The sequence below is a fragment of the Paramormyrops kingsleyae genome, chromosome 4 (assembly GCF_048594095.1).
Source record: "Paramormyrops kingsleyae isolate MSU_618 chromosome 4, PKINGS_0.4, whole genome shotgun sequence".
Lineage (NCBI taxonomy): Eukaryota > Metazoa > Chordata > Actinopteri > Osteoglossiformes > Mormyridae > Paramormyrops > Paramormyrops kingsleyae.
The window spans coordinates 39,948,163-39,973,384 of NC_132800.1; the positions used below are offsets into that span (position 1 = coordinate 39,948,163).

The following is a 25,222-nucleotide window of genomic DNA, read 5'->3' on the forward strand; positions in this document are numbered from 1 at the left end:
AGTTGGTCTGCCGGGTATCTAAACGATTTTTAGGGAAGCACTGCCTGATGTTAATATTTACAAAATATGCGCTGTAGAATAAATCCATCTTCACTATACAGCAACAAAAAAAACATTATAGAGACGGACTGGTTCGGCCGTGATGAAAATGCACTGTTAGAAATGTCCCTGTGGATTAGCGTTGCGGTGAGATATTGATAAAAAAAAAAGTGCATTACTCAGCGGCTCTCCTCTCTTAGGAAGATTTCCCCGTTATTTGATCTCACGGGACCACCTTGCCGAAACAATAGACGTGGGCTTTGGTGGGTCACTCTGTGCAATAATGAACTCGCTGTTTATGCTCAGTGCCAACCCATTGTCCGTGTCCCTGCACTGTGCGCTGATTTCAAATGCGAGCCAAGACGTTTGCCCTCATTTCGTAGTTTTCTTAGGGATTCCTAAAGCATTCTTTGAATTGCTGTTAACGGCCACTAAGCATGGATCCGCGACTTTGTGGCGTTTAAGATTTGCAGGGTAAATGTGGGCGGTGTGAAGTTCATGCAAATACGGAGAAACTCCGACAGAGCCGCGGCTCCGCTGGCTTTTGTGGCGGCGCGCTGCTAAATTGCTCTCGGAACCCCGGGATGGTAGTCTGAAACGTTACCGGTATTTATTTCATTTTTTATGTCCTGTGGTTAGTGCGTAAGAGTGAATGAAATATTGCTGTCCGGAATCAGCAGTTGAAGTTGTTCCAGGTTTAAGGATGGAAATGACAGGCTCGGGCAACGTGGTTCTGACCGCTTTCCACTCGTACTCCCCGTGCAGGACATCACTGGGCGATCGGGCTTCGGGGACACTGCTGTCTCCCGGACGCAGTCGCTTAAACAGGTAAGACGTGTGCGCAAATAACAGATATTCTGACATATCATGGCAGTTATACGTGATGTACCTTTGACATGCAGTCGTCCTAACACTTTCGTTTCGCACCGAACACATGCCACTTTGATTTAAATGCATGTTAAGTGTAATAATTACATGTAATTTGTGCGTCTCTTTTGCAAATTACACTAGATTCCTTTATTGTCATTGTATAGAGTGCAACGCATTTTGGCAGTAGTTAGAAGTAGTTAGAATGTGAACTGAGATACAGCTACAGTGCAGTGTAAAAGAAAAATTGACATATGAACCATTTTGGACATAAGTCATCACACAGGACATAACATAATAAAGTTAGCAAAGGTTTAGCAAGGAACCACGCAAAGTTTGCTTGAGGGCTTTAAGTAGCTTGTTTTTATTTGTCTCACAAAGATGAGATGGTAGCGCTTCTTTGCTATTCTTATTTAAACCGGATAACGTGGCTCGATGTATTTGCGCAGAGTTATGACCTTAGCAGTAGTTTCGTGTTCGTAAGAGTGCAGAAAGTCTTAATACCATTTCTCATATGAAAAACAGCAACAACAACAACAATGAAAACAGAAAAGCCTGCAGCTGTTTTTGCACATATATCTCCTGCAACCCCAACAGACAGTGACAGGTGTTGGGGTGTGCGCGCTTGTTGTTTTAAACTCCTTTTGTGCTATTCTGGTAAGTGTAAAAGCCACGGGGTGTCTGTCTTTTTTATTTTTATTTTTTAATAATTACTGTAACCAATAGCAAAAAGCTGCAGCTTTGGTCTCCGCCAACCTGGCGTGGTGCCAGAACACCCCCGGGGGGTCTTGCCTTTGCTCTGCCTTATTTATTAAAAAGCACGATGATTACAAGCTACATCACTAGCTGCTTATAAAATACAGAGGGTGAATGAATATTTATTGAACTGCTGATTATGACTTCGCACCTGCTGGTAAAACAGTCATTATTACTGAGTTCATAAAGAAGAAAAATCTATATATATGCTTGTATGTGTTGTCGCTTGCCACTTGTGAAAATCTTTGACTTGTTTTGCTGCCGGAGTTAATGAAAATCCAAAGAGAAAGAGGGCAAAGATCTAATTGCTGGTGGTTTTAGGGGTTGTGAATATACAGATAGTATGGGGTGTGATTATTTAATGAGAGACTTTACATTTATTTACCAGTGATACTTTCAGATTTTGTATTTCTGTCTGAAATCCATCGCTGTATTGTTCTGCTGAATACAGCGTATGCTGAGCCCCCTGAAATTGAATTAAACTCACACATCACTTCTCGCAACAATTTACATTTATTTGTTCTTTTATCGTTGTTTTTTGACATAAGACAAAGAGTGTGCAAACAAGCAAGCACATGCCTGTTCCTGTATCCCAGAAATGTAGGCTTTAGGAAGGTAATGAATGCTCTGGCTTCTCCCTTTGAAGCACAGTTATCCCTTTGATGCGCTCTCCTGTAACTCACAGGTGGAATCACAGACCATCAGCTGCATGCACTCCATAAGTAAAGTGATGTCACACCATGTGTCTCCATGACGACAACTGATGAAGTCATCTCTCTATTCATGCCTGAATGGCAAGTTAGTAAATCCTGGTTAATTTCTTGTGACATACGATTTTATGATGTGATTTACTTAGATTTCCAGAAAGCCTTTGATGTTGTCCCCCACAAACGGCTCTTGTTAAAGCTTAAAGCTGCAGGAATTTTAGGAACTGTGGCAGCTTGGATCAAAAACTGGCTAACTGATAGGAAGCAGCGAGTAGTTATTAGAGGCACTATGTCACAGTGGGCCTCCGTTTATAGTGGGGTACCGCAGGGTTCAATTTTAGGACCACTATTGTTCCTAATTTACATTAATGATATTGACACGAATACATACAGTAAACTGGTTAAATTTGCAGACGACACTAAGGTGGGCGGGGTAGCAGATACTAATCTAGCAGCAGAGAGGCTCCAACGGGATCTGGATTTAATTAGCGAATGGGCTGATACTTGGCAGATGAAATTTAACACAGATAAATGTAAGGTAATCCATGCAGGGAGCAGAAATATACAGTACAGATATTTTATGGGTTCCACTGAAATAAAGGTAGCTGATTACGAGAAAGATCTCGGTATGTATGTTGATGCTTCCATGTCCCACTCTCGCCAATGTGGGGAAGCAATAAAAAAGGCGAACAGAATGTTGGGTTATATCTCTAGATGTGTGGAGTTTAAGTCAAGGGAGGTGATGTTACACTTATATAATTCCTTGGTAAGACCCCACCTAGAATACTGTGTGCAGGTTTGGTCACCATACCTCAAGAAGGACATTGCTGCCTTAGAAAAGGTGCAACGAAGAGCTACGAGAATGATTCCTGGTCTTAGAGGAATGTCTTACGAGGAGAGGTTAGCGGAACTGAATCTGTTCAGCCTTGAGCAAAGGAGGCTAAGGGGGGATATGATTCAGGTCTATAAGATTCTAACGGGTCTGGATGCCGTTCAGCCAAATGACTATTTCAATATTAGTCTAAATACTAGAACTCGTGGCCATAAGTGGAAATTAGCGGGAGAACATTTTAAAACAAATTTGAGGAAGCACTTCTTTACACAGCGTGTAGTCAGAGTATGGAATAGTCTTCCTGCTATTGTAGTGGAAGCTAAAACCATGGGTTCCTTTAAATCAGAGCTAGATAAGATTTTAACAACTCTGAGCTATTAGCTAAGTTCTCCCCAAACGAGCTTGATGGGCCGAATGGCCTCCTCTCGTTTGTAAATTTCTTATGTTCTTATGTTCTTATACATTTTAATAGTAAATGTGAGTTAATGCCTTTGAGTGAATTTCGGAAGAATAATTTTATGATTATTGAAAAACGCAAATATTCAGTTTGGTGTATTTAAAGTCTATTTAATTAATCCTGTCTGCTTGCTTATTAACTGATTGAGTGTCACATTGAGTGACTGTTGTGAAGGAGAAATGTAACTTATTCAACATGGCATTACAAAAGTTAACACGAAGCTGTACGAGTCTCTAAGATATCTTGGTTTTGTTTCTGATCTTACTCTGCTGACCTTTTTTCACCATTTTCACATTTAATCAAATATTATGTTTCTGATTCATAGATTTCCGTACATCAGTGAGTCAGCCATATTTATCACAGGACAATATTCCATTCAGCGGACCTCATCCCACACAAAGGGGGATGTGTCTCATGCTGTAGACTCCTTTGTGAAGAGTGAAAGGATATCACTGTCTCCCTGCGAAACTTATCTGTGCTTTCAGGTGTCTTAAACTCTAGGAGATGTTAGTGTTGGAATGGGACTGTCTTAACAATAATGGGTGCCTCGATAGCCGTTATTCCAATTGGCAGTCTTAAATGATAGCAAAAGTGCAGAATGTGTGTAACGTCACAATGTTTCACAACAATGCAGTCGTCTGCAGGGACATGTGCTGGGTGATTTTCTAAGTGAATCCTGCTGCTATTTAGGTCAATTTTTCATGGGCTCCACAGCCCCACTTGCAGGCTCTGCTCAGGGTAACTGTATCCACACCGAACAATTATCGTCATAGTGACGCTTAGGAAATCAATAATGGATCTGAGGCTGCATTTGGTGACAGAGTGAAGAGCAGCAATGAGCCACAAGCGGGTTTGTGCGTATGGCGAGGAAACTCCGCTTTCATCTTCTGTTTATTTTTCTGCAGTTGGCGTCTGGCTTTATGGTTGGATGGCAGAAGCGCCGCTGGGCCTGTTTCTTGTTTATTTCCGTTTATAGATTGGTCTTTTGTCTAGGGTGTGGAGGGCGGGCTCTCGCTGCATGCGACTGCAAGGTGAGGACAGGAAGGAATGCCCAGAGCCTTGCTCAACACAAATCCTTATCATAAATTTGACACAAACTCTGCAAGAGGAATTCCGTTTGGTTTCGAAGCTAGACGATTGTTAACGTCACTTAGGCATTTCCTCCTGAATGCTACACGTCAGTGCGCAGTCTGTTACACTGTAAACTTCGGCTCACTGGTATGGCAGTGGTGAAGCACAGCTTCTCTTTCAGATTTTTCTGGTAGATAGGTTGTATGAGGAGTTGGTTATTTAGAGTTGCATATAGTCTTTAACCTTAGAGATGCAGCATGCATTAAAGAATGGTTTGTTATTGCCGGACATTCTGATTCAAAATGTGCTCCGTTGACAATTTGTGGGGCAAGATTCCCATTGAGGCATGAATACTTTTGAACATGTCTTTCAGATAAAGGTTAAGGGGGCTCTCTTTTAGATGGGATGGCTTTCTCAGTGCTCAGGGGTACAGACACATACTGTAACAGATTATGGTGCTAGATTTGCATCCACAGATTAGAATCCAGACTGGGGAACCATTAGCACCGCTGGAGCGCCAACTCCTGAAGCTTTTCTGTCCCGGCACTGCCGAGGTCATGGGTTAGGGGCACAGGGTGGCACGCACCATGCGTAAGAAGGAGGCGGCCGCCTGTGTTACATATAGGGTTGACCGGCCCTGAGGTAAACCTCTGTTATGTCTGGTTAGATTATCCAGATTTACTATGGCACTTTGTGAATCGCCACGCCTGTTGTTTCTACTGGGAAGCTGGATTTCTGTCTCTCTGGAAGCGATGGATTTCAGATTGCAGAGCCATTGGCTGCTGGGTTTACGGGCTGCACAGGCTGCTGTTAGTGCCAGCCGTATCTCGGCCTAGAATGGCAGCGTGACGGCGGGTGGTGTGGGTTTGATGCAGTGGCACCGTAGTTCAGCACATGTTTGAGGTCTCCCTTTTAGTGATATTCGGCAAAGGAGAAGCACTTACGGGCTTCCAGAGCCCCACATTCCAGGCTCATTTTTAATTGTAAATGAATTTGTTTGTTTTTTTTTTCCTACAGGGCTCCAGTTTGACTAGAAAGCCACAGGGGGTTTGGGCAGAGAGCAGCGGCGCTGGCAAATTTGGCCGCTGTTTTGTATTGCTCGAGTGGCGGCGGTGTGAGCAGCTGTGTGAAAACAGCGTGACTGCCAGCCTAAGCGAAGCTGCTTATATCTTTACGGTTTATTTATTTAGCGAGTGCTTATATCTATAGCGACATACAACTGAGAAAGCAGGATCAGACAGTCCCTGGAGCAATTGGGGGGTTAAGGGCGCTGCTCAAGGGCCCAACAGTTAAATCATTCTGCTGACCCAGGGATTTGATCCAACAACCTACTGATCACAACCACAGTATCATAACCTTCTGAGCCACACACAACGCGTCTACCTAAAATCATACTCTTCATTGTTCCTCTGATTACAGACAGAACATGCTGACCGTAGGCACATATTTGTTTTCTCGTTAAACTGGTTTGTGTGGCACCGGATTTATAGACGGGTAATGGGGGGGAAATGAAGAGAATGAGGCAATGGTGAATTGCTGCTCGCTTTAACCGAATGACTGCTTATTGAAATAGCACAGCACTGATCCGTAGCCTCTAGATGGGCATTGTGAACCCTGGACGGAGTCCAGCTTATCATTGAGCATCTTACGTGTAATTACACAAGTTAAGAGTCAGCGACTCACCTGATTCATCTGTGGAATGTGAGAGGAAACCAGAGCAGTGATGGGGAAACTTGACAAAGGCCAAGCCCAGACATAGCTAGGTCCAGACTCAAAACCACAGGCTGCCAGCCTGTAAACAATCCCCGATATCACATTTCACGTCTGGTATTAACGTCCTGAATGTGTGCCTGAAATGCAGAGAATGTAATACTTGTATGAATGTACTGTAGTGACACAAAGTGAAATGGAACGACCGTAACAGTGTACTTACTATGAAGCAGGGTGGTGGGTGTGGTCCTGGATTGTGGGTGTCTCTGAGAAACACCGTGAAGTCTCTAGAAATCCTAAATAAGAGTGACGATGCAGAGGAGAGAGCATGATGGTCGGTCCTGGTGATTCTCTGAGAGTCTGGACCAAAGAATGTGCCCAAAGGCCCCTCTTGGAAAAATAAAAGCATTGCAGAGTCTTGTGTCAAAAAAGAATAATATGCATTTGCATCAGTTATTATGATTTATGTATTCTGTGAGTAGCTCTTAACCGGAACAAAAATGCAAATGGCCCCATTCTGGGAACCACTAACATCCAAATGGTGATCTGAGTCATGATTTGATGGACACCTGCCCAATGCACGATTAAGTTCTTATTTGTTATTCAAACCCATTAAGGTGTAGGCAGTATGCTTCCTTGTCTGTCTTGGGCTTGTCTGTCTGGGGCTCTCTGAGAATGAGTCCATTTTGAAGTATGGCTCATTATACGACTCTTTAAGAATTTAGCAGCAAATCAATATTGTTTACTCGCGGTTGCAACCAGTTGCTGAGAAGCTCCTTATGTGCAACAGTACAGCAGAAGAACAGCAAGGGGCAGATGAATTGTAACCTCAGCCATATACCATATGCATGCCCTGCAGAGGTTTAAATGCTGATGACAACATATTCAACCTATTTATGAATTTTACTGGTACAGATTTGTAGTACAGAGAAGTTCGTCGGAACAGTTTTTGTGAAAATGCAGCCCTTTGTATAATCAGATGCAATCAGATGCTTTTTGAACCAGATGAGGTTTAACACAAACAGAAAGGACTGAATCATAATTCACTACCAGGATATCAGCGTGTAACTTAAGTGCAGTTTTTTATTAGGAAAGATGTGTGTCGCTTTTAACGAGACATTTGAAAAAACTGAACAATTAACAATTTAATTTTTTATATAAATTTGTGTATTAATTATTTGATATTAAATTTCACACCTGTTATTGTTAAGTGTTAATGTACGGAGTGTGGCTGAAATGTCCCTAAATGGTGACACTTTATTGCCTCTCTTTGTGACATGTATGATCCTCCTTGGTTGGAAACTCAGAAATTCATGGGGAACTTCCTCTTACCAAATGAACATATCTGTGTTTCTCGTGAGAAAATTTCCCCTGTTTGACCACACGTTCTGTGAAACGCATAATATTTGTGATTTTGGTGGTCAATGTGCCCCTTTTAAAGTGAATGCGGATCTTTCTGTGAAGGAAAACTAAAAGAATTTGGTGCCTTTAAATATGGTTGCTGGTTTTGGCTGAGAAATTTATAATGGTACAAAAATGGCAGAGGCCTGGATGTGGGGCCCAGTTTATTTGGGATCTATAGCAAAGTGATGTTGGCCCCCATATTCAATGATACAAAGGATATTCAGCCTTTCCTTGAATGACCTAGATTGCGATTGAGTAATTCTAACAATAGTGTTGTTTAGAATATATTTATTCACCTTTGGATCTGTGCATCCAGGGGGAATTTGTTTAATTTATTCCCTGCTTTTCCTATAAAAATTAAAGCGATGATTAAGAAGCTTGCCCTTGCATATATGCCCCAAAGTATTGTGTAGCTGGGTGTAGAAAATGCAGGTAAAGCCTCTTAAGAAGTTCGACCGAATGTCATTGATGCATTTTGGTCTTATGCCTCTCCTGGGAAGTTCAGCCCTACATTCACGTCGGCAGGAAGCTAGGAGTTCCTCCTCAGCTCTTCTGAAAGTCTGAGGTGATCCAGAGGGAGGCCAAAACATATCCTCCATCGAGTTGGCCTAGCCAGAGAGGATTGTGGGAGGGGGGAGGGATACCTCAAACTCAAACTCGTCTCAGATTCTGTTCCTATTTTAAACTTATAATTCTGCATTAGAGTGTCCAAAGTGGTGCTTCTTCAATTTCAGCCATTTTTAGCCATGCCCTAAAAAATAACTATTACAAGTGGGTGTCCTTTTTAAAATGTCCTTCAGTGTTCTCGCTATGACCCCCTTTGGAACTTTTTGTCTTTGCTGGATGTCTCTTATCGGTGTGCCGTAGCTTTATATGGATGCACACTAAAGATGCTTTAACAGAGGAATGGGAAGGTGTTGCATTTCTGAGTGAAGCCCCTAACCCTAACACCGTCCAGTCGTGGGCTGTTTCTCCGCGTTTCCGTCATTAGGGTTTCCAAAAGCGATGTTTATTTCTTCTGAAAATACGCACACAATAACTCAGCATCTCCCTCTCGGTGTGCAGAAAGATGTCATTTAACCACATAATTCCCAACTGCTTCTTTTTAAATTGCCCAGCATGCTTTGCAAGAAGGCGTTGATTGCTTGAATTTCCCCACAGCCCTGTAGGACACCTTGGTACTCCTTTTTAAGCATTGTGCCACTCTGGGAGATGCAAATTCAGCCTTTGCATGTTTTGATAAAAATGTAGAGCTCTTGACTTGAATCTGCTGCTGGCTTAATTAACAAAGTCTGTTGTTATGATTGTTACAGTGACACTGATCTGAAAACAGGAATTTCCTGTTGAGTTCTTGAGATGTGTCACAGCTACTTAAAAGCAATCCACTTAGAACATTTCTTATTATACCAGCCTTATTATTTGACTTATTAGTTATGTTTCTCTCAAAAGTCCAGGGATGCCGCATTGAATCGACTGGAGGGTGTTCGTATTTTTAAGTAAGTAAGTAATCTTTATTTATATAGCACCTTTCACAGGCAAAAGCCACAAGGTGCTTCACAACATAGTAAACAAAGAAAAATACATAACATAACAAAAAAGCCAAGACCACACAAAAATCATAACTGCCCATAAATAACTATTTGAACGCCTGGACAAATAAATGAATCTTTAGTTCTCTCTTAAAATTGACGACAGATTCCATTAAGCGCAAAGAGTAGGGAAGATCATTCCAAAGCCTAGGAGCTACAGCCTGGAAAGAACGGTCAGCTCTAGTGCGAAAATAAGTGCGAGGAACTTTCAACAAATTTTGATCCATACACCTCAAAGCACGCGCAGAGGTGCAGGGGTGGATCAAGTCGCTAATATAAGAAGGAGCCTGTCCATGTAAGGCTCTGAAAACCAGAACCAGAATCTTAAACTTATATCTAAAAGACACAGGCAGCCAATGAAGTTGTTTTAAAATAGGGGATATGTTGAGTGCTCCTATTAGTGCGACTCCAGATTCTCGCTGCAGAGTTTTGTACTAATTGCAGACAAAGGAGCTCCTTTTTATTCAGGCATGAAAACAAACTATTACAATAGTCTAAACATGAAGACACAAAAGCATGAATGAGAAGCTCCAAATTACTGTATATAGAAATGATTTGTGAGACTGCAAGGTCCATTTGGGTCTGTCTCATTGATCTGTTTTTGAAGATGGTCCAATGCTCCAATCTCAGGCTGTCAGAGAGTGCAAGGACCACCACGTCCACGCGGTTAATGTTCCAGCCTTTGCTCATTTTTAAACGAGTGCTTTCTGCTGATGCTGCTTCCAGGACACGGTCAACGAGCCTGTAAAGGCCATACAGTGATTAAGGGAGCTGCTGGAGGGATGACACGACTGACAGAATCATCTCCACATCTCCATCTCAGGCCACGTCTTTTGTTCAGGTGGAGGTCTCCTCCTGGTGATTTGAACTCCCTTGAGAAATTTCAAGAAAGAACAAATATTTTATTGAAATTGTTTATTTACATGTAAGTTTTCATTAAGATTAAATTTGGAATTAATCCTCAAATCCCATGTATTCAAATTCAACTTCAAAGACCCCACGACCTGGTAGTGGATTGGAATTGAAAAGATGGATGGATTTGCAGAAGAGGTTTTCTTGGCGTGAGGTAAGGGGGCTTTCGCTTAGAAAGGATAGTTAGTGTCTGACTTTGCTTTGGAGCTTTCAAAAATGTGTAGGTAAGCGCCTTTTATGAAAAATGGGATTTGTCGTGTTTTCCTTTGTTGGATTGTGGAATTTGTGCATGCTGTTTACATACTCAGCAATGAGGTCATCCGTGGAGGCCCCCCGGTTTCTAAGGTTACGGGCCTCATTGGTGCCACATGTTTTGAATTTACTCCTGATCAACATTGACCTACATACCGTCCTTGGGGCCATACCTTGGAGTGGGAGTCGGAGACGTCTTTTTTTTATTTTTTTTTTTTAAGGATTTTGGTTTCCTGAGAAGGGCACCTGGTTAATATCGGCCTGTTTCACTTTTCACAACTGAAATATCTTGTGTGGCTCAGAGACAAGCCCGATGCAGAATAGAATGCGACATTTGATGTGACCGGCAAGCGGACAAGCACTTGGACTGATTCTCCTAGATTATTTGCAAACCTTTTAAAAAAAAAAAACATTATTTGAATATGGGGTACACCAAATCAGTGATTTGTGCAAATGTTAGATGGGGCCAAAGATTAATTTACTACCAAATAGATGCTTATGCATGTTAATACAAAAGAAAAATACCTGAATATATGTCTAATATATATCTTAAGAAAAGTTTTTTTTTATTATTTGACACTGTCGATGGGAGTAGTGGTTCTGACGTATTTGGCATCCTGAGGGAAATCTACTAACCCTAACCCCCCCCCCCCCAACCTTAAGCCTAACCATAACCCAAACCCCACAAGCTGTAGGTAAAGGGGTGGGGTTGCAGTTAGCGCCCCTGCTACATCACAGGTCAATTGTCCTCTTGTCCTCTTGCTCCCTTTCCATTAATGAACATGTATACAGTTAATCAAACAAGATCCACTTTTATGAAGCAAGAGCTGAAAGGGTTAAATCAGACGGCGTGATACTGCGACCCCAGTCAGGCAGAGCTCTCAGTTTCCTGATGAAAGCATAATGTGTAATAGAAAGCGGTAAATGGCAGCGGGAGAGGAAGACGGGGCAGTGAGACGGCAAAAAGAGAAGAACAAAGTAGGTGAACAGTAGGAGGGATAGAGGGGAGGGGAAGAGATGGAAACTTGTGCTCTGGGTGGAGTCTTGCGGGGGATCAGTGGGAGGAGGAAGAAGCCAGTTTCACTGAGGTCCCGACGCCAACAGAGGAAATCCTGAGATACACACACGGCCTCACACGCGCCCGCACCGTGCTGGCCCCGCCGTTCAGGAACAGGAGCGTCCGGCTCTCTGCCCACCTCGCCCCCGAGAGGTAATTACACACCGCTCGTCTTGGTACCGCGCTGTTTTTCTGAGGTCGGAAAATACCGTCAGTGAATTCTCATATAAATTGGGTAAATTGCTATTCCTCACTTCAGATTTCTCCCTGCGTTCCTACATCATACAGTCGTTCTTGTGATTTATTCATATGACTTTTTGGTCTGTTTTTCTTGCTGATATGCAGTATTTTTTTGTTTGCTTTTATAAATACAATCTTATACAAACTTGCAGCTTTTTGAGAAAGTGAACTTCCCAAGGGCTGCAGCTGTACATGCGGGGTTTTATAAAAATTTTTGAGGGATTTTATAAAAATCTGTTTTGGCAGGCTGACCTCAAAGCTTGAGTTCTTCATCTGCAGGGTATTGGATTGCTATACTGACCCGTAGAGCTTTTTGTTTAATGAAAGTGTTTGGACAATGAGATTATAATCAGCTGTATGATTTAAACCCCCCCCAGCCACCCCCCCGTCTCCCGACTCCCCAGCTGTCTGTTATGACAGCATGTGAAGCCCCATTTTCCTGCCAGTCAGATCAAAACAGAAGCTTGACTCGTCTTCTTCAGAGCTATCTCACAGTCCTCTTCTCATGTTTGGCCTGACACCTCAATGCCAGCAGAGGGGGGTGGGCGGGGGGTGGTTGGTTGGGGGGGGGTGCTTGAAAAATACAAAGTTTTCAGAGACGGAAGGGTGATTCCCACTTGACGACGTCCACTATAGATTTTCTTTTGCCCGTGACTTAAGCGGTGCCTGTCTCCCTCGACTGTCTGAATCACTTCTCACCCTGAATCGAGTGATTTATTTTTTTAACGTGTGTGATTCATTTGTGTTGGAATCTCAGTGGCATCTGGAATTTGTGATGATCGTCGATTGTCTGTGAGCGCTGGGTGACAAAGCCGGACGGCTTTAGCTTGTATGCTCAGATATCTGCTCACCACCAAGGAATTTTCAGCTCATATCTCGGGAGATGTTCCCAGTGCTGGAACATCAGTTCAGAAGTTAACCTGAGGCCTGAACCACCACTTGGCTTCATCTCACTTCCACCGTAATGAAAGACATACTATTGCAACATTATTAGCGTTTATGGTCTATCTGCTAGAACTGCAACTGCTGTTTATTTTCTCAGCCATGGGCCATAATCGCAATAACATTTGTGTAAATTAGTAGCCTGCCTTTGTATAGTGGTCAATGGCTTTTAAATTCAAGTAATGATTCCATTAGAATGAAGTGGTGTATTTTCTTTCAGCTTGCTGGTATCTAAAATGTTGTCCTCCCTGCGCTTTATATCATTGAGAGTAGGGATGCTTGTTTATTTTTTTGTAGGTTTGTTTGTTTGTGACTGACTGAATGAATAAGTGATGTGCATTATAAGAACATCCGATGCCTTCATGTGACACAGAAGCCCACTGTAGTCTACCCTACCTAGATATAGGGTCCAGGATCAAATACCAATGAGATCAAATATAAAAAGAATAATGTACTGTATGAGGACACATGGATTTTAGGTATAGTTCGGTATTGCTTTCCAGATTTTGCTGGTTTGAAGGTACACGTTGACTTTCTGTCCAAATAACAGCTGAGTTTGAGTGAAAACCAGCAAGTTTTGTGTCCTCCAGGGCCGAGACTTGATGCCTCAATCTTAGCATGTCATTTATGTTAATATCTTGGCACTGTGAAGCATCATAATTGACAGCAGAATCCACAGTTGTGGGGCTTTAAGTTTGTCAAAGACGCACAGATTCCTGCATGGTCTGAAATGCAAGCCAGCCTCGGCAGAGTGCATTGTTCTTGAGGTTTTACAGGCGGCGGGGAGGGGTCCAGATCCCAGGATGACTGATGGTTCTAAGCACCCTGACCTGTGGTGGTGACGCCCCCAGTTACAGCTTATTGGAAGGACCACCTTGTAGCAAAGCTATATTTTCTTTCACCTGTTCTCTACCTTGCTGGAAACCATGTCATGAAAGGAGGCCAGCATGAATCACGCTGCTTAACGATGCGATAAAGAAGCCTACTGTATAACAAGAATGGAGTACTCATCATTTCAGCAGTGCTGTCAAAGGGGTCGCCATGTTAAATCCTCGACAGCTGTGAGGAATGTCCGACTTCCGAAGGTTTTGGTGTGCGTCGTGGTTTAGTGACTGAGCTGTATTTCTATGATCATCTCTGAGTTCAGCTCTTGGCCGTGGGCCTCCACTGATATGCTCAACTGTCACATCAGGTCCTGCTTGTTCTTGACAGGAACTCTGGCAGGATTTCATGATATAATGAGTGTGATAGTCCGCTCTTTGTCCAGCAATTTGGTCACCGCCCCCCTTCGTTGTGTGTCCGATGTGGCCGGTTAATGTGGAGCTTCTCAGTTGGTTCTCTATTGATCACCGGAAGGAAAGAGAAGCAATTCCAGAGGGGATTATGGGTCCATTACTGCTGAAGCACAGCACCCTGCCTCCATCATCACTCCCGTGATGAATCGCTTTATTCAATAACCTCTCCATCACTCAGCTCTCCTCCGCTTCCATGAAGATGAGCCAGTAGATAAAGAGCCTTTGGACGTGCAGTCTTTCATTCTCCGTTTGGCTGGGAAGAGCTAGGGGCTCTGTAAATCTTTGATGCTCGTCTCACCTGAATGCCCACCTGCAGGAAAGCCACATGCCGGCCTTTTTACTGCAGCCACAGAGAGAACGTGCTGAACTTTAGTCATGGCGCACATGGAGATGAATCTGCAAAAGGTACCCAAAGAACCCGGAAGGTTCTGCGTTCAGCAACGTGGAAGCCAAAAGGCATTTCCGTGATTGGCAGAGCCCAGATAAGGGTGAGATTAACCTAATTTTAATTTGACTGCAGAAAGTACACTGCACAGACTCCGCTCCGCCTACCGCTGTCCCTTTCGCTAATACAGGAGTTAATGTTTTCACGCCACTCATAAATCCTTATCAGCAGCGAGGGGCCTGATGATGTCACAGCATTTTGTAATTACGGCTCTCTAATGGGAAGCAGACCACCTCCTTAAAGCCGGGGCTCCAAGCGTGTGGTTTCCCTGCCACAGCCTTCTGCTAAACAACTGTGTGTGTGATGGGTTAAAAATAGCCAAAAGCCCTCAGCAGACGGCCTTGGGCTAGTCGGACCTGGCATCACCTATCACTCTCCGGTTAACCCAAAGCTTACCATGAATGATAAAGTGCCAGGCAAAAAAAGAAATCAGGGAAATGGAAGCGAGTAGCAGCCTGTGCTCATCTGCATCACCGCCAGCCGGGTCGCTTGGCACTCCGCGGTATTTTTACCTGCACGGCCCACAAAAGGGACCCCGAAAGAATGCGTCCTAAATTCAGAAAGTGGAGCGGATGTGGTGCCCCTTGTGCAAGGCACCCGTGTGTCCCAGATCACAGGGCCCTGCAGGCCCTAATGTGCGTCTTTGAGTGGTTATGCTCACGCTTTCCCACAATCCTTCACTTCACCACGGGACAAACGTGTCCCTTTTGCCATGGCATGCGGCTCATTTGTGTTTTCTTTCAACGATGCACGTATCAAAGGGACGCTCTCATTAATTGTCTAGGTACCTTATCGGCACCCCAACATTGGCCAAAGCGAATCAGGCATCTTGTCACCGTGAGAATCGTGGTCAATGAGAACATGGGGATTGAGCGTCTGCCTCTGCCTCTGCTAGGGAGGGGAGCCAGCAGTGGCCGGGCAGGATGATATCCCAGGAGGCCCTGTGCCTTCCCCGTGACGGGTTCGCCATTTCCCAGGACTCCATGGAAGACTACTGGAGCGAGGTGAGGAACATCACGGAAAGTGGGCCCGTCTGCCAGGAGCTTCTGCTGGAAGAGCACAGCATGGATGGTATGCCAGCCCCAGGGAGTGTGATGCCGGTACTCTCCGCACTGTTGTTACGTGGGGTTGTGGGATCTCACCTAAGGGTTATGTGAGTTATTACATAGAGTTTTGGGTTCTGTCCACAGATGTCTGGTTTGCTGACGTTCTCTGTGTCTGCGGATGTTCCCAGAGGCGGAGCTTGAGGAGGCGTGGCTGCAGGAGGCGGGGCTGTCCACCTTGGTGTCGGGGGCCTCGGGGGACACACCTGCCGAGGCCCTGCTCTCCACACTCACGCGTTCGCAGGCAGCCCTGGTACAGAAGCGGCTGAACAGCTATACTCAGACCCTGCGGAGACACAACAGGCAGTCTGCGCGTCACGTGAGGGACATCTTCCCGGGATCGGACCCTGCGGTGAGTCAGGCCCATTTTTCCAGCATAACCGACCCCCCCCCCCCGCCCATGTCCCAGTGTCCTCCCCACTCTTTCCATCCTCTTGACCATTCTTTTGATCCAGAAAGTTCCAACATTTTCTGTCAGACATGCCATTATTGTCCAGTTCAGCCAGAATAAAAGACAAAATATGAAATTATAATTATATGAGGGTCCTTTGTGGTACCTAGGGACCTCTGGAATTGGTACAAAAGTATAACAATAGAAATATGGCCTAAAGGAATGGACTGGACCTGTTCCCTTTGAAGTGTGAAGCAGTGCTTCAGTGTCCCTGTTATAGACCATCCCTCTAGGTCTGAGAGTCACCTTAACAATCAACCCATCAGTGACAACACAGAGTACACAGGTCTACACCAGAGGAAAACATTGAGAATGAAGGTGGTGGTGTGTCTGTCCATTCCTTCCTGGGAACGGAGATCTTTCCGGGACACCTTCTCACAGCCCCTCAAGGCCATCCTTATTCCAGGGACGAACCAAATAGCCGGTCTCCTCTCGGACGTCCCCAAATAGCCGCTCTCCTCTCGGACGTCCCCAAATAGCCGGTCTCCTCTCGGACGTCCCCAAATAGCCGATCTCCTCTCGGACGTCCCCAACACAGCGGCTTCAGAAGACACACCTGCTGGCTTCGCAGTCAGTGACTAGGAAGTCCCAGGTAGCAGGGGAAGGCATTTGCATGTGATGTTTGGTGTTCAGATACTGGAGAGGAACCGAGAGGTGGCGGGGGGGTCAGGGAGCATAAATCAGCATTGTTTTGGCTGCTGCCAAGCCTGGCTGGAAATCAATTGTGAAACGCTGTGGTCCCGTGACAGGGCTGCTTACGTTTATGGTGGGGGGTGGGGGGGATGTGGCTCAGTCTGTGGAGGCGGGCCTCTCAGCTCGGTTTGCCAAAGGTGCCGAGGCCGTGAGTCATGTCAGGCTTTCTTCCAAGCAGCGGGCATCTGGAGTCTTCCGCGGCCACTTCTTCGGAGACCATCTTACAAAGTGGAGCAATGCCAAAGCCGTAGCGTGAGCGATAAAGGCTCTCGATTAAAAAACCCGATAAAAGGAAACCGTATACGGCCATCCCTCACATGGGCACGCAACAAATAGTTTGAAAGGCAAATCACACACGGTTTTTATCGCAAATTGCTTTGCATTTAATAGCCTCGCGCACTTCGCATCGAAAAAAAAAAAATAATTGCGACAGGTTCACATTAGACTTTGAAGTGAGGTAAATGCTCCTTTCTGCTGGGTTTCGTGCTACATTTACACCGCCTTGTTTAATGTGTGTACAGTTCCGATCTGTCTCAGCTGGAGTTTTGGTGACTAGGTTTTTACATTGTTTGCTTTGCTAGCAGTGAGCAGATTTGTTGATATTCAGGCTCCTTTGAATGTTCTCCATCTGTTTGGCTTTTCCGGCTTTCATCTGCCACCAATGAGTAACAGGCAAAAGCAGGATAGTTTTCAGAATATTTATCTGAAGACAGGCACATATCGCATAAATATCAGCCGTCGAAGAGCTGCACATATTTTGCTTATCCATTCAGGAATTTGCATTTTACGCACTTCTCTGTGTCTCCCCTGACTCAATGTGATATCGATGGAGTGATTCAGACTGATAATAGTCAAGGAACAGCTGATTGTCCTTTACAACCTACCACTGTCCATCCTTGTCCAGCACAGTCCTTCACAGCCAATCCCTGTCCACCACAGTCCTTCACAGCCAATCCCTGTCCACTTCTCCTTATTCAGAGGCCCATTTCGGCCTGCCTTTGGGCTACCCTGACAGATTCTCTCACTCTCTCCCGGCAGCCTGGACAGCCTGCTGATTCAGGCCCCCAGATCTCGCCTGGTGGTCAGCTCCCAGTCAAGGTGCCACCCTGGGCCCCAGCGCGAGGTGAGCCAAGCCTGACAACCCCCCTTCCTCTACCCCCACCCACCAAGCTTAGAGAGCGGCACTGGTCAGGGATGGAAAGCAGTCCAGCTACATTCATCTCATGTTTATTGTAGTTGAGCTTGTAAAAAAAAAAAAAAAACTCCAAACCACAGAAGCTCCCCAGGGTAATAACCTAAAATAACCTTTCAAAAAGTCCTCTTACACCCCCGCCTTGCTTGCCTCTTTTGGTTTTGGTCATGCATATTAGTCATGTGGTTCCTCATGGGCGCCTCCCTTCGCAGGGGAGGGCAGCGGGTCGGGCTGTGAGCCTGTGAGAGAGACCCTGCAGTTTGAGGTGCCCTACTCTGAGGGGCTGGCTGCCTACCGCAGGGAGCACGACTGTCCGGACTGCCATAAGACCCGGAGGGACGATGGAGCCCTGCCTGTAAGTGCCCCAGTTTAACCCCCCCTCTCTCAATTCCAGTCACATTGACCAGTGTTGGGAGAAGCTACCAGAGTAATCCATTACAGATAGAGGTGGAAAGTTCAGGTCCAGAAAGTACAAATCCATACCAAGGTTTTTAGTCAACCAACCAGTTGAGTATAATGAGTCACAGTCACAAAGTACTCAACTGGATATTTGAAACAAAACCTTCACGGATGTTGACAGTGTTCTTATAGAGGTCAGATCCAATTGCTTTGAACCCACTGGTCAGCAGCTGAAGGTTAGTGAGAGCAGCTATGACCAGCTACTCAATGGTGTGGGGTTTAACCAGTCCTGCTGTGGGGCCAGAATCTGAATTTTCTATTTGTTTGATGGACTGATTCCTTGGCACCTAAGTTCTGATTTGTATTCTGAACAAAGAGTGCACTTCTTGGTTGTTGCTGATTGCATGTGTTCATATTAATGCTTATCATTACTGTATTATTTATTTACCTCTGATGTTGTGCATAATGCGAATTATGACTGATTGAGTTAATGTATGAATTTATAAGTGGAAGGAGGCTTTTTAACATGCAGGCTTCCGGAAGGGCCATGCTTGTTGACGTTCATACCTCTTATCTCTTTTTATCAAGGTCTTCCTGCCCCCTACCCCTAAACTGGGCCTGACAAGAGTTCAGGACCTTTCTTCAGAGGACATGAAGAAGATCAGCTACATCGCCCTGATCGAGCTGACCACGTTTTTCGACACCCTGGGCATCGAGCTGAAAAGGAACCGGCTAACGCGCAACAAGGCTCGCGGTGGGTCGGGTGATAGGGAGGGGACTGTGTCTCTGTCAGGCCTTCCAGTGTACCATTCGTACATACCAAGTCCTAAACTGGTCTCTGTCAGGCCTTCCAGTGTACCATACACACATACCTAGTCCTACACTGGTCTCTGTCAGGCCTTCCAGTGTACCATACATACATACCAAGTCCTAAACTGGTCCTTCGGGTCTTCTAGTATACCATAAACACATACTCAGTCCAAAACTGGTCTCTGTCAGGCCTTCCAGTGTACCATTCACACATACCTAGTCCTACACTGGTCTCTGTCAGGCCTTCCAGTATACCATACACACATACCTAGTCCTACACTGGACTCTGTCAGGCCTTCCAGTGTACCATTCACACATACCAAGTCGTAAACTGGTCTCTGTCAGGCCTTCCAGTGTACCATACACACATACCCAGTCTTACACTGGTCCCTGTCAGGCCTTCCTGTCAGTCGCCGGACCCTAAACTGACCCGTTTTGTTAGCAGAAAGTGGCATCTTCGGGGTTTCCCTGGCGACGCTTCTAGAAAACGACCAGAAGAAACTTCCTGGCTCCAAAGTTCCCCTCGTTTTCAAAAAGGTACAGTTTTTCCCGGGCCGTTCTTCCCAGTAACACTGTGGTCCATCGCAATGAACCCGAGTGCCGGGTTGAGGGAGATGGCTGTAAGTCACACCATAACACTCTGCTCAGCAGCTGGGAGGATCAGAATGACACAGAAACTCCCCGTAACTCCCTCCTTCACCCCCCTGTGAAAATTGCACAAACATCACCACGTCAGTCGCTGGTCGTATGGCTGTGAGTGTCTGTGTGGGAAAGGAACGCACAGATGTTACCTCCCATCTGACTCCTGTACATGGTTCTCTGCGGTGGACCCACAGTGTGGGGAACCAAGGGGCGCATCAACCTGAGCCCATACTCCCCAGCATTCTCCCCCCCCCCCACCTCCCCCACGGCGGGGGATGAGTGCAAAGCGGTCACAGCTAGCCGGTACGCCCGGATCTGGGGGATGCTGCATTCTTTTGTGTTGGCCCATATCCGCGCCGCTGGAGGTAACAGCCGAGCCTCTCTGCCTTCGGCCTCCTCGTCGGTGAGCCCCCCTATCTTGAAGCGGCCATTATCGCGCGCAACAGGCTCCGACGGACTTTACATAACACGCAGGTTTTCATGCACTCTGGCTTTAACCCGTCGCAGGGTGGCACAGGAATGTGTGTGGTGTCTTGTCGGTGCTCGTGAAGGGGAAAATTCCAGAAGCTCAACATAAAAGTTTTTCCGTGCCAGACTGTTTATGACTGTAATCTAATCTTTGAAATTTAAAGATGACATGTTTCATATGTGGGATGAGGGCCTGTTCCTTAATTCCGTAGCATGGAACATCTCTACATTTTTTCCGCCTGAGGGTATAGATATGGGGTCCAAGTGTCCCCCTTCCTTACTGGGAAAGCAGACAACACATGATCCCATGGGAGCCCTTGATTTGAGCCACCAGCTCGGCAAAGTGGGGGTCAGATCTCTTTCTCTGGATTTCACAACCGAGGGAGAGATGGGGAGGCTGAGCCTCTTATCTTACAGAGATAAAGGTGTTTTTTTCCCTTTTTTTAATCTTTAATCTTTTTTTGGCACAAGCCAGCATGTTCAAACAGCTTCGATAAAATCTTGGCAATTTATCATCGGCGTGATCAAGCAGAAAGAACAGTGCAGCCCCCCACCCCAAAAAAAACAAAACTACAAATTGTGTGCTCGGTTTATAAAAATGAGCTAGAAATTAGTCATGATGAAAATGTACCCCCCCCCCCCCCTCCATCAAAGAGAAATTGTATTCATAGTTTATGTCAGACACTTCTCTGATAATCCCTGGCCCTTCTGTATGGCTGTTCTCAGATGTGTACCTCTGTAATTGGCTCTCTAATTTATCTGAGCGTAACATGTGTCTGTCTGTCCGTGTATGTCTGTCTGTCTGTTTCTGTCTGTCTGTCTGTCCGTGTATGTCTGTCTGTCTGTCTGCTTGTTTATGTCTGTCTGTCTGTCCGTGTCTGACTGTGTGTGCGTGTTGCTTTCAGCTACTGTCCAAGCTGGAGCAGACAGGCCTGCAAACTGAGGGCATCCTCCGGGTGCCGGGTTCAGCCTCCAGGGTCAAGGTAAGGGTCAGAAATGTGTGTAATGTGCTCCGGGGTGGGTTGTAGGTGCATGGGCCCGTATCCAGAAATAACTAAATGGATCTCACTGACCAGGGGTCTAGGTGGGCTTCAGACTCCTATGTTTATTACCTGGCTACATGCCTGATCAGTAATGAAAAAATCTGTGGCGGTTCAAACCCCAAACCCATAATTTCCCTATGTGGCTACGTGACAGGAAGTGCAGCAGAGGCCGTCCTGCTCCCCCCAGGCCCCCTGCACAGCCCTAGCCTGATGTGTAAACAAGAAGGCAGCCCCCACCCCCCCCATCTCTCGTTTGTGGTTTGGCCTAGGTTTAGGGGTACCGCTGTGGTCCTTGCGTGCGACTGGCTGTCTTGCTCCAGATCGTGGGCCCGGAAATCGGGGGCCCATCTCATCCCCATATGGCGCCTCAGTGGTCGAATCCTCAACCTGAACCTGCAGACCACTTAGAGTCAAGAAGGCTCACAGCTATTGGGTTTCCTGTGGCGGGACGAGTGAACACATGGTAGCGGTTAGCGCCACTTGGCTGTGTCTCCTCAAGGAAAGAGCAGCATGATAGCAAGGGGGGGCGGGGTCCTCTTTCTACCACCAGCACCTGCGGCAGGAGCTGGAAGCCAAGTTCTACGAGGACCAGTTCGACTGGGAGCAGGTGCGACACAACGACGCGGCCGGCCTGCTGAAGATGTTCATCCGGGAGCTGCCCTCTCCCCTCCTCACTCAGCAGCATCTCCCGGCTTTCCTGGCTGTGCAGAGTGAGTCCCGTCTCACAAAGCAGAATCTGGCATTCCTCTCCCTCTCATGGAAGATACCGGTGACCCTCGCCTGCATCGCTGACCACTCTCACAGTGCATAACACACAAAGCTGCCTGTATTTCAGCCAGTCCTTCCAGGACATCACCACCCTGCTCACAAACTCTTTTCCCACATTAGTGGTACATTTCCATCCTTTCTAGCTCCGTCCCTGATGCTGAAATTAATATACAGAATTTATGTGTCAGTGTTCACATACTTATTTAGCTGATGTAGTATTTATTTAGGGCTTTGTGTTTGGAATCTTCACTGCCTCGTTGCAGATCACTAATTCTGATGATTATACGTGAAAAGATTCTGGTATTGTAGTTTAACTGGCTTCTAAATACTGTAAATTTGTAAGATGTTGTTCTTATTCACATACTGACACCTTGTGGTGTCTTTAAGTACTGCAGCTGTTCCTGAGATTAAGTAAGGCTGCTGTTTTCCTAGGAGCCCATCGAACTTATCCTTGCTGTTGTGAAGATCAAAAGTTCAAAATGCTGCTACTTTCTCCAGAGTCTCAACTCTTATGGCTGAAACTCCCCAGAATTTGGGACCTGCGTGTGCATGTGGAAGTGATTCTGCTTTCGATGATCGATGTTGATCTGCTTGCCAGATATCGCCACGTACAGAAATCAGATCCAAGCTTTGCATCTCCTTATCATGCTGCTGCCTGAAGCCAACAGAGACACACTGAAGGTATGAAACCTTCAATCATCATCACCTCACATCAGGCTGAGGCACACAGCATATCTCTAATACCATGTCAGCAAACGTAAAGACTGCTTGGTGATCATGATGAGAAGGTCTGTGGAAAATCACTGGTGGAGGGGATCCTAGTGATTTATGTCCTTTAATGATGGCCAAAATGATGCCTCATGAACCATTTGTGGTCCTTCTTGACCTCACTGAATGGTGCTTTAGGTTTCCTTTTTGGCATGCTTTTAGCCCTAACTAAACTGAGAGCACCACCTAGTGGGGTCAAAAAGTACAGCACGTGGTTCATGAAGCGCCGTTTTGGCCGTCACTAATGTCCTCCTTTATGGTCTCCAAGGCTCTGCTGGAGTTCCTCAGGAAGGTGGTGGCCCATGAGGAGGAGAACCGCATGAGCCTGTGGAACGTCTCCATGATCGTTGCGCCCAACCTCTTCATCAGCCGGAGCAAGAACGCAAAGCTGGAGGAGATGCAGGGCGCAGCGGGGGCGGCCCACCTGGTGCGGCTCCTGATCACCAGCCAGGACCTCTTATGGACGGTGAGTGGGGAACAGGCCCATCTTCGCGTGACCGATGGCCGCGGTGCTGACTCCCCATGCCTGCTCTCCCCAGGTCCCCTGCTTCCTTATCTCCCACCTTAGGAAGCTGAATGAGGCCTCGGTAGGGAAGAAGATGTTGGGGTCAGAGAAGAGCAAGAGGAAGCTGCTGAGGAGGTGGCATATCGATCGCAATAAGGGAGAGAAAACAGAGGTATGCTGCGGGTCTGATGTTGTTACAAGCGCCATCTAATGGACAGGAGACCAAAGAGTCTGACTTCAGTGAAAAAGTTTTAATTATCCCGAGTAACTGCAAAACTGATTGCAGTTCTGATTAATTAACATGCAGGTTACTTCAGCTTCATGCTAATGATTTGCTTAAGCCCATGATTTAAATTCATTTTCGATGTGACCACAGTCAGTTTCTGTCTACAGAAAAACACGTAGCATTCCGTAATTGTGCCCTGGTGCTCATTAACCAGGTTTCGTTAAGCTTCATTTGCATCCTAATTAATTTCAAGTGATTTGGTGATTAAGGAAGGAGGGGGTACCTGCCTGCTAGACGTGGGTGCACTTAACAGCCTCTCACAGGGGTGACTGCCATGCCATAATTATAGTTCCCATAGGGCAGATGTAAATGGAGCTGGATAGAAGGTCACGTGACCTGGGCTCTGGGCCGAACAGGGGTGATGCGTGTGTCTTACACAGCTGGTTGGCCTCTTGGGAGAAGGCCTCATCCGTGTGCACGCGCCCCTACACGCAAAGGTGTCCATGGCCCTGCTGCTGGACGGCGAGACCAAGGCCAAGGACGTCATGGCGCGCTTCGACTGCGAGAACGGCTCAGTGTCGGGGTGTGTTGTTTGCAAGTGCCGCCCCACATTTCCACAAGCATGAATCAAAGGGACAATTGGCTGATTCTGCTCCCGTTTTTTTTTTTTCTTTCCCAGGAGAGGATCTCGGAGCTGTGGCAAACGTCACCGACAGTATTTATTTGAGGTTGGGGGCAATTTAGGTAAGCTGCCCCCTTGCCTTCTGGTGAGAATAGTTTGGCGAACTTCTCCAGGGTGTATCCTGCTAATGCTTATGTCATCGTAGAGAAACACGTGGTGCTTTTTGCGTTGTCCCTTCCTGTGAACTTAGACACAATTCACGTTTTAGGTGAGCGCTGCTTAGATCCTGACACCTACCTTCTGGACCTGTACCGGGTCAATCCCAACTGCGAGTGGATCTTTAAGCCCAGGAACTCCTGAGGAGCCGCTAACTGGATAAGGACTGGTGATGGAGTCGCAGTGAAGCACTGGGGGAGTCATGCAGCCCCACACTCATCCGAACACCCACCGACCCACCCGCCTGCTGTTTATAACGGATGTGTGCGTTAGGAGCCAGGAGGACAGAAAGTCCAAGGAAATAATGCTGGTTTGGCCATTAAAGACTTATCCACAGTGTGAAGGACGTCTTCCTGGAAGCAGCAGCAACAACAAGCTCTGGAGAACAAAGAAGCTGTTGTCAGTCACTCTTTTATGTATCTGTGCCTTGGTCATCAAGGCAAGGAGGAACTAACTTGACAAGCTAAGGATTAAAAGGCTAACGTTTCTTTTGCTGTTTTCTCTTGGCTGAGCTTTCCTTCTCCATGACCAAGAGGAGGTGCCACATCCTATGAAATCCTAGTGACCAACACCCAAGTGAGGCTCCCCCACACCTCCCAGTGCTCCCAGTGCTCCCAGGCCATGTGCAATATCTGAATCGCTAATTACTCATGCCTTGGTATTACAGGAACTGCAAACACTACTAGAGTTTTTTGTGTCCATGTGACCTGAAGAGTCGATGTTGCGTGCAGCGTGTGTGCA

At 46.1% G+C, this 25,222-nt stretch overlaps 1 protein-coding gene across 7 annotated transcripts; it reads left to right on the plus strand.

The window, feature by feature from the left end:
- Positions 1-396: 396 nt before the first annotated feature.
- On the plus strand, positions 397-24,968 carry arhgap28 (Rho GTPase activating protein 28). 7 transcript variants are annotated; one of them, XM_023822879.2, is made up of 17 exons: positions 397-645; positions 805-867; positions 2,348-2,460; positions 15,471-15,646; positions 15,810-16,030; positions 17,861-17,945; positions 18,227-18,369; positions 19,002-19,167; positions 19,666-19,760; positions 21,239-21,316; positions 21,927-22,086; positions 22,743-22,825; positions 23,181-23,378; positions 23,452-23,589; positions 24,084-24,226; positions 24,323-24,387; positions 24,534-24,968. In XM_023822879.2, exons 3-17 carry the CDS (start codon positions 2,426-2,428, stop codon positions 24,623-24,625), a joined length of 1,878 nt encoding a protein of 625 aa, XP_023678647.2. In that variant the 5' UTR covers positions 397-645; positions 805-867; positions 2,348-2,425; the 3' UTR covers positions 24,626-24,968. The 7 variants fall into 7 exon arrangements, with proteins under 7 accessions (XP_023678647.2, XP_023678650.2, XP_072567432.1 ...); XM_023822882.2 differs by having other exon boundaries at positions 398-645; positions 15,475-15,646; positions 15,766-16,030; XM_072711331.1 differs by having other exon boundaries at positions 398-645; positions 15,475-15,646.
- Positions 24,969-25,222: the final 254 nt, after the last annotated feature.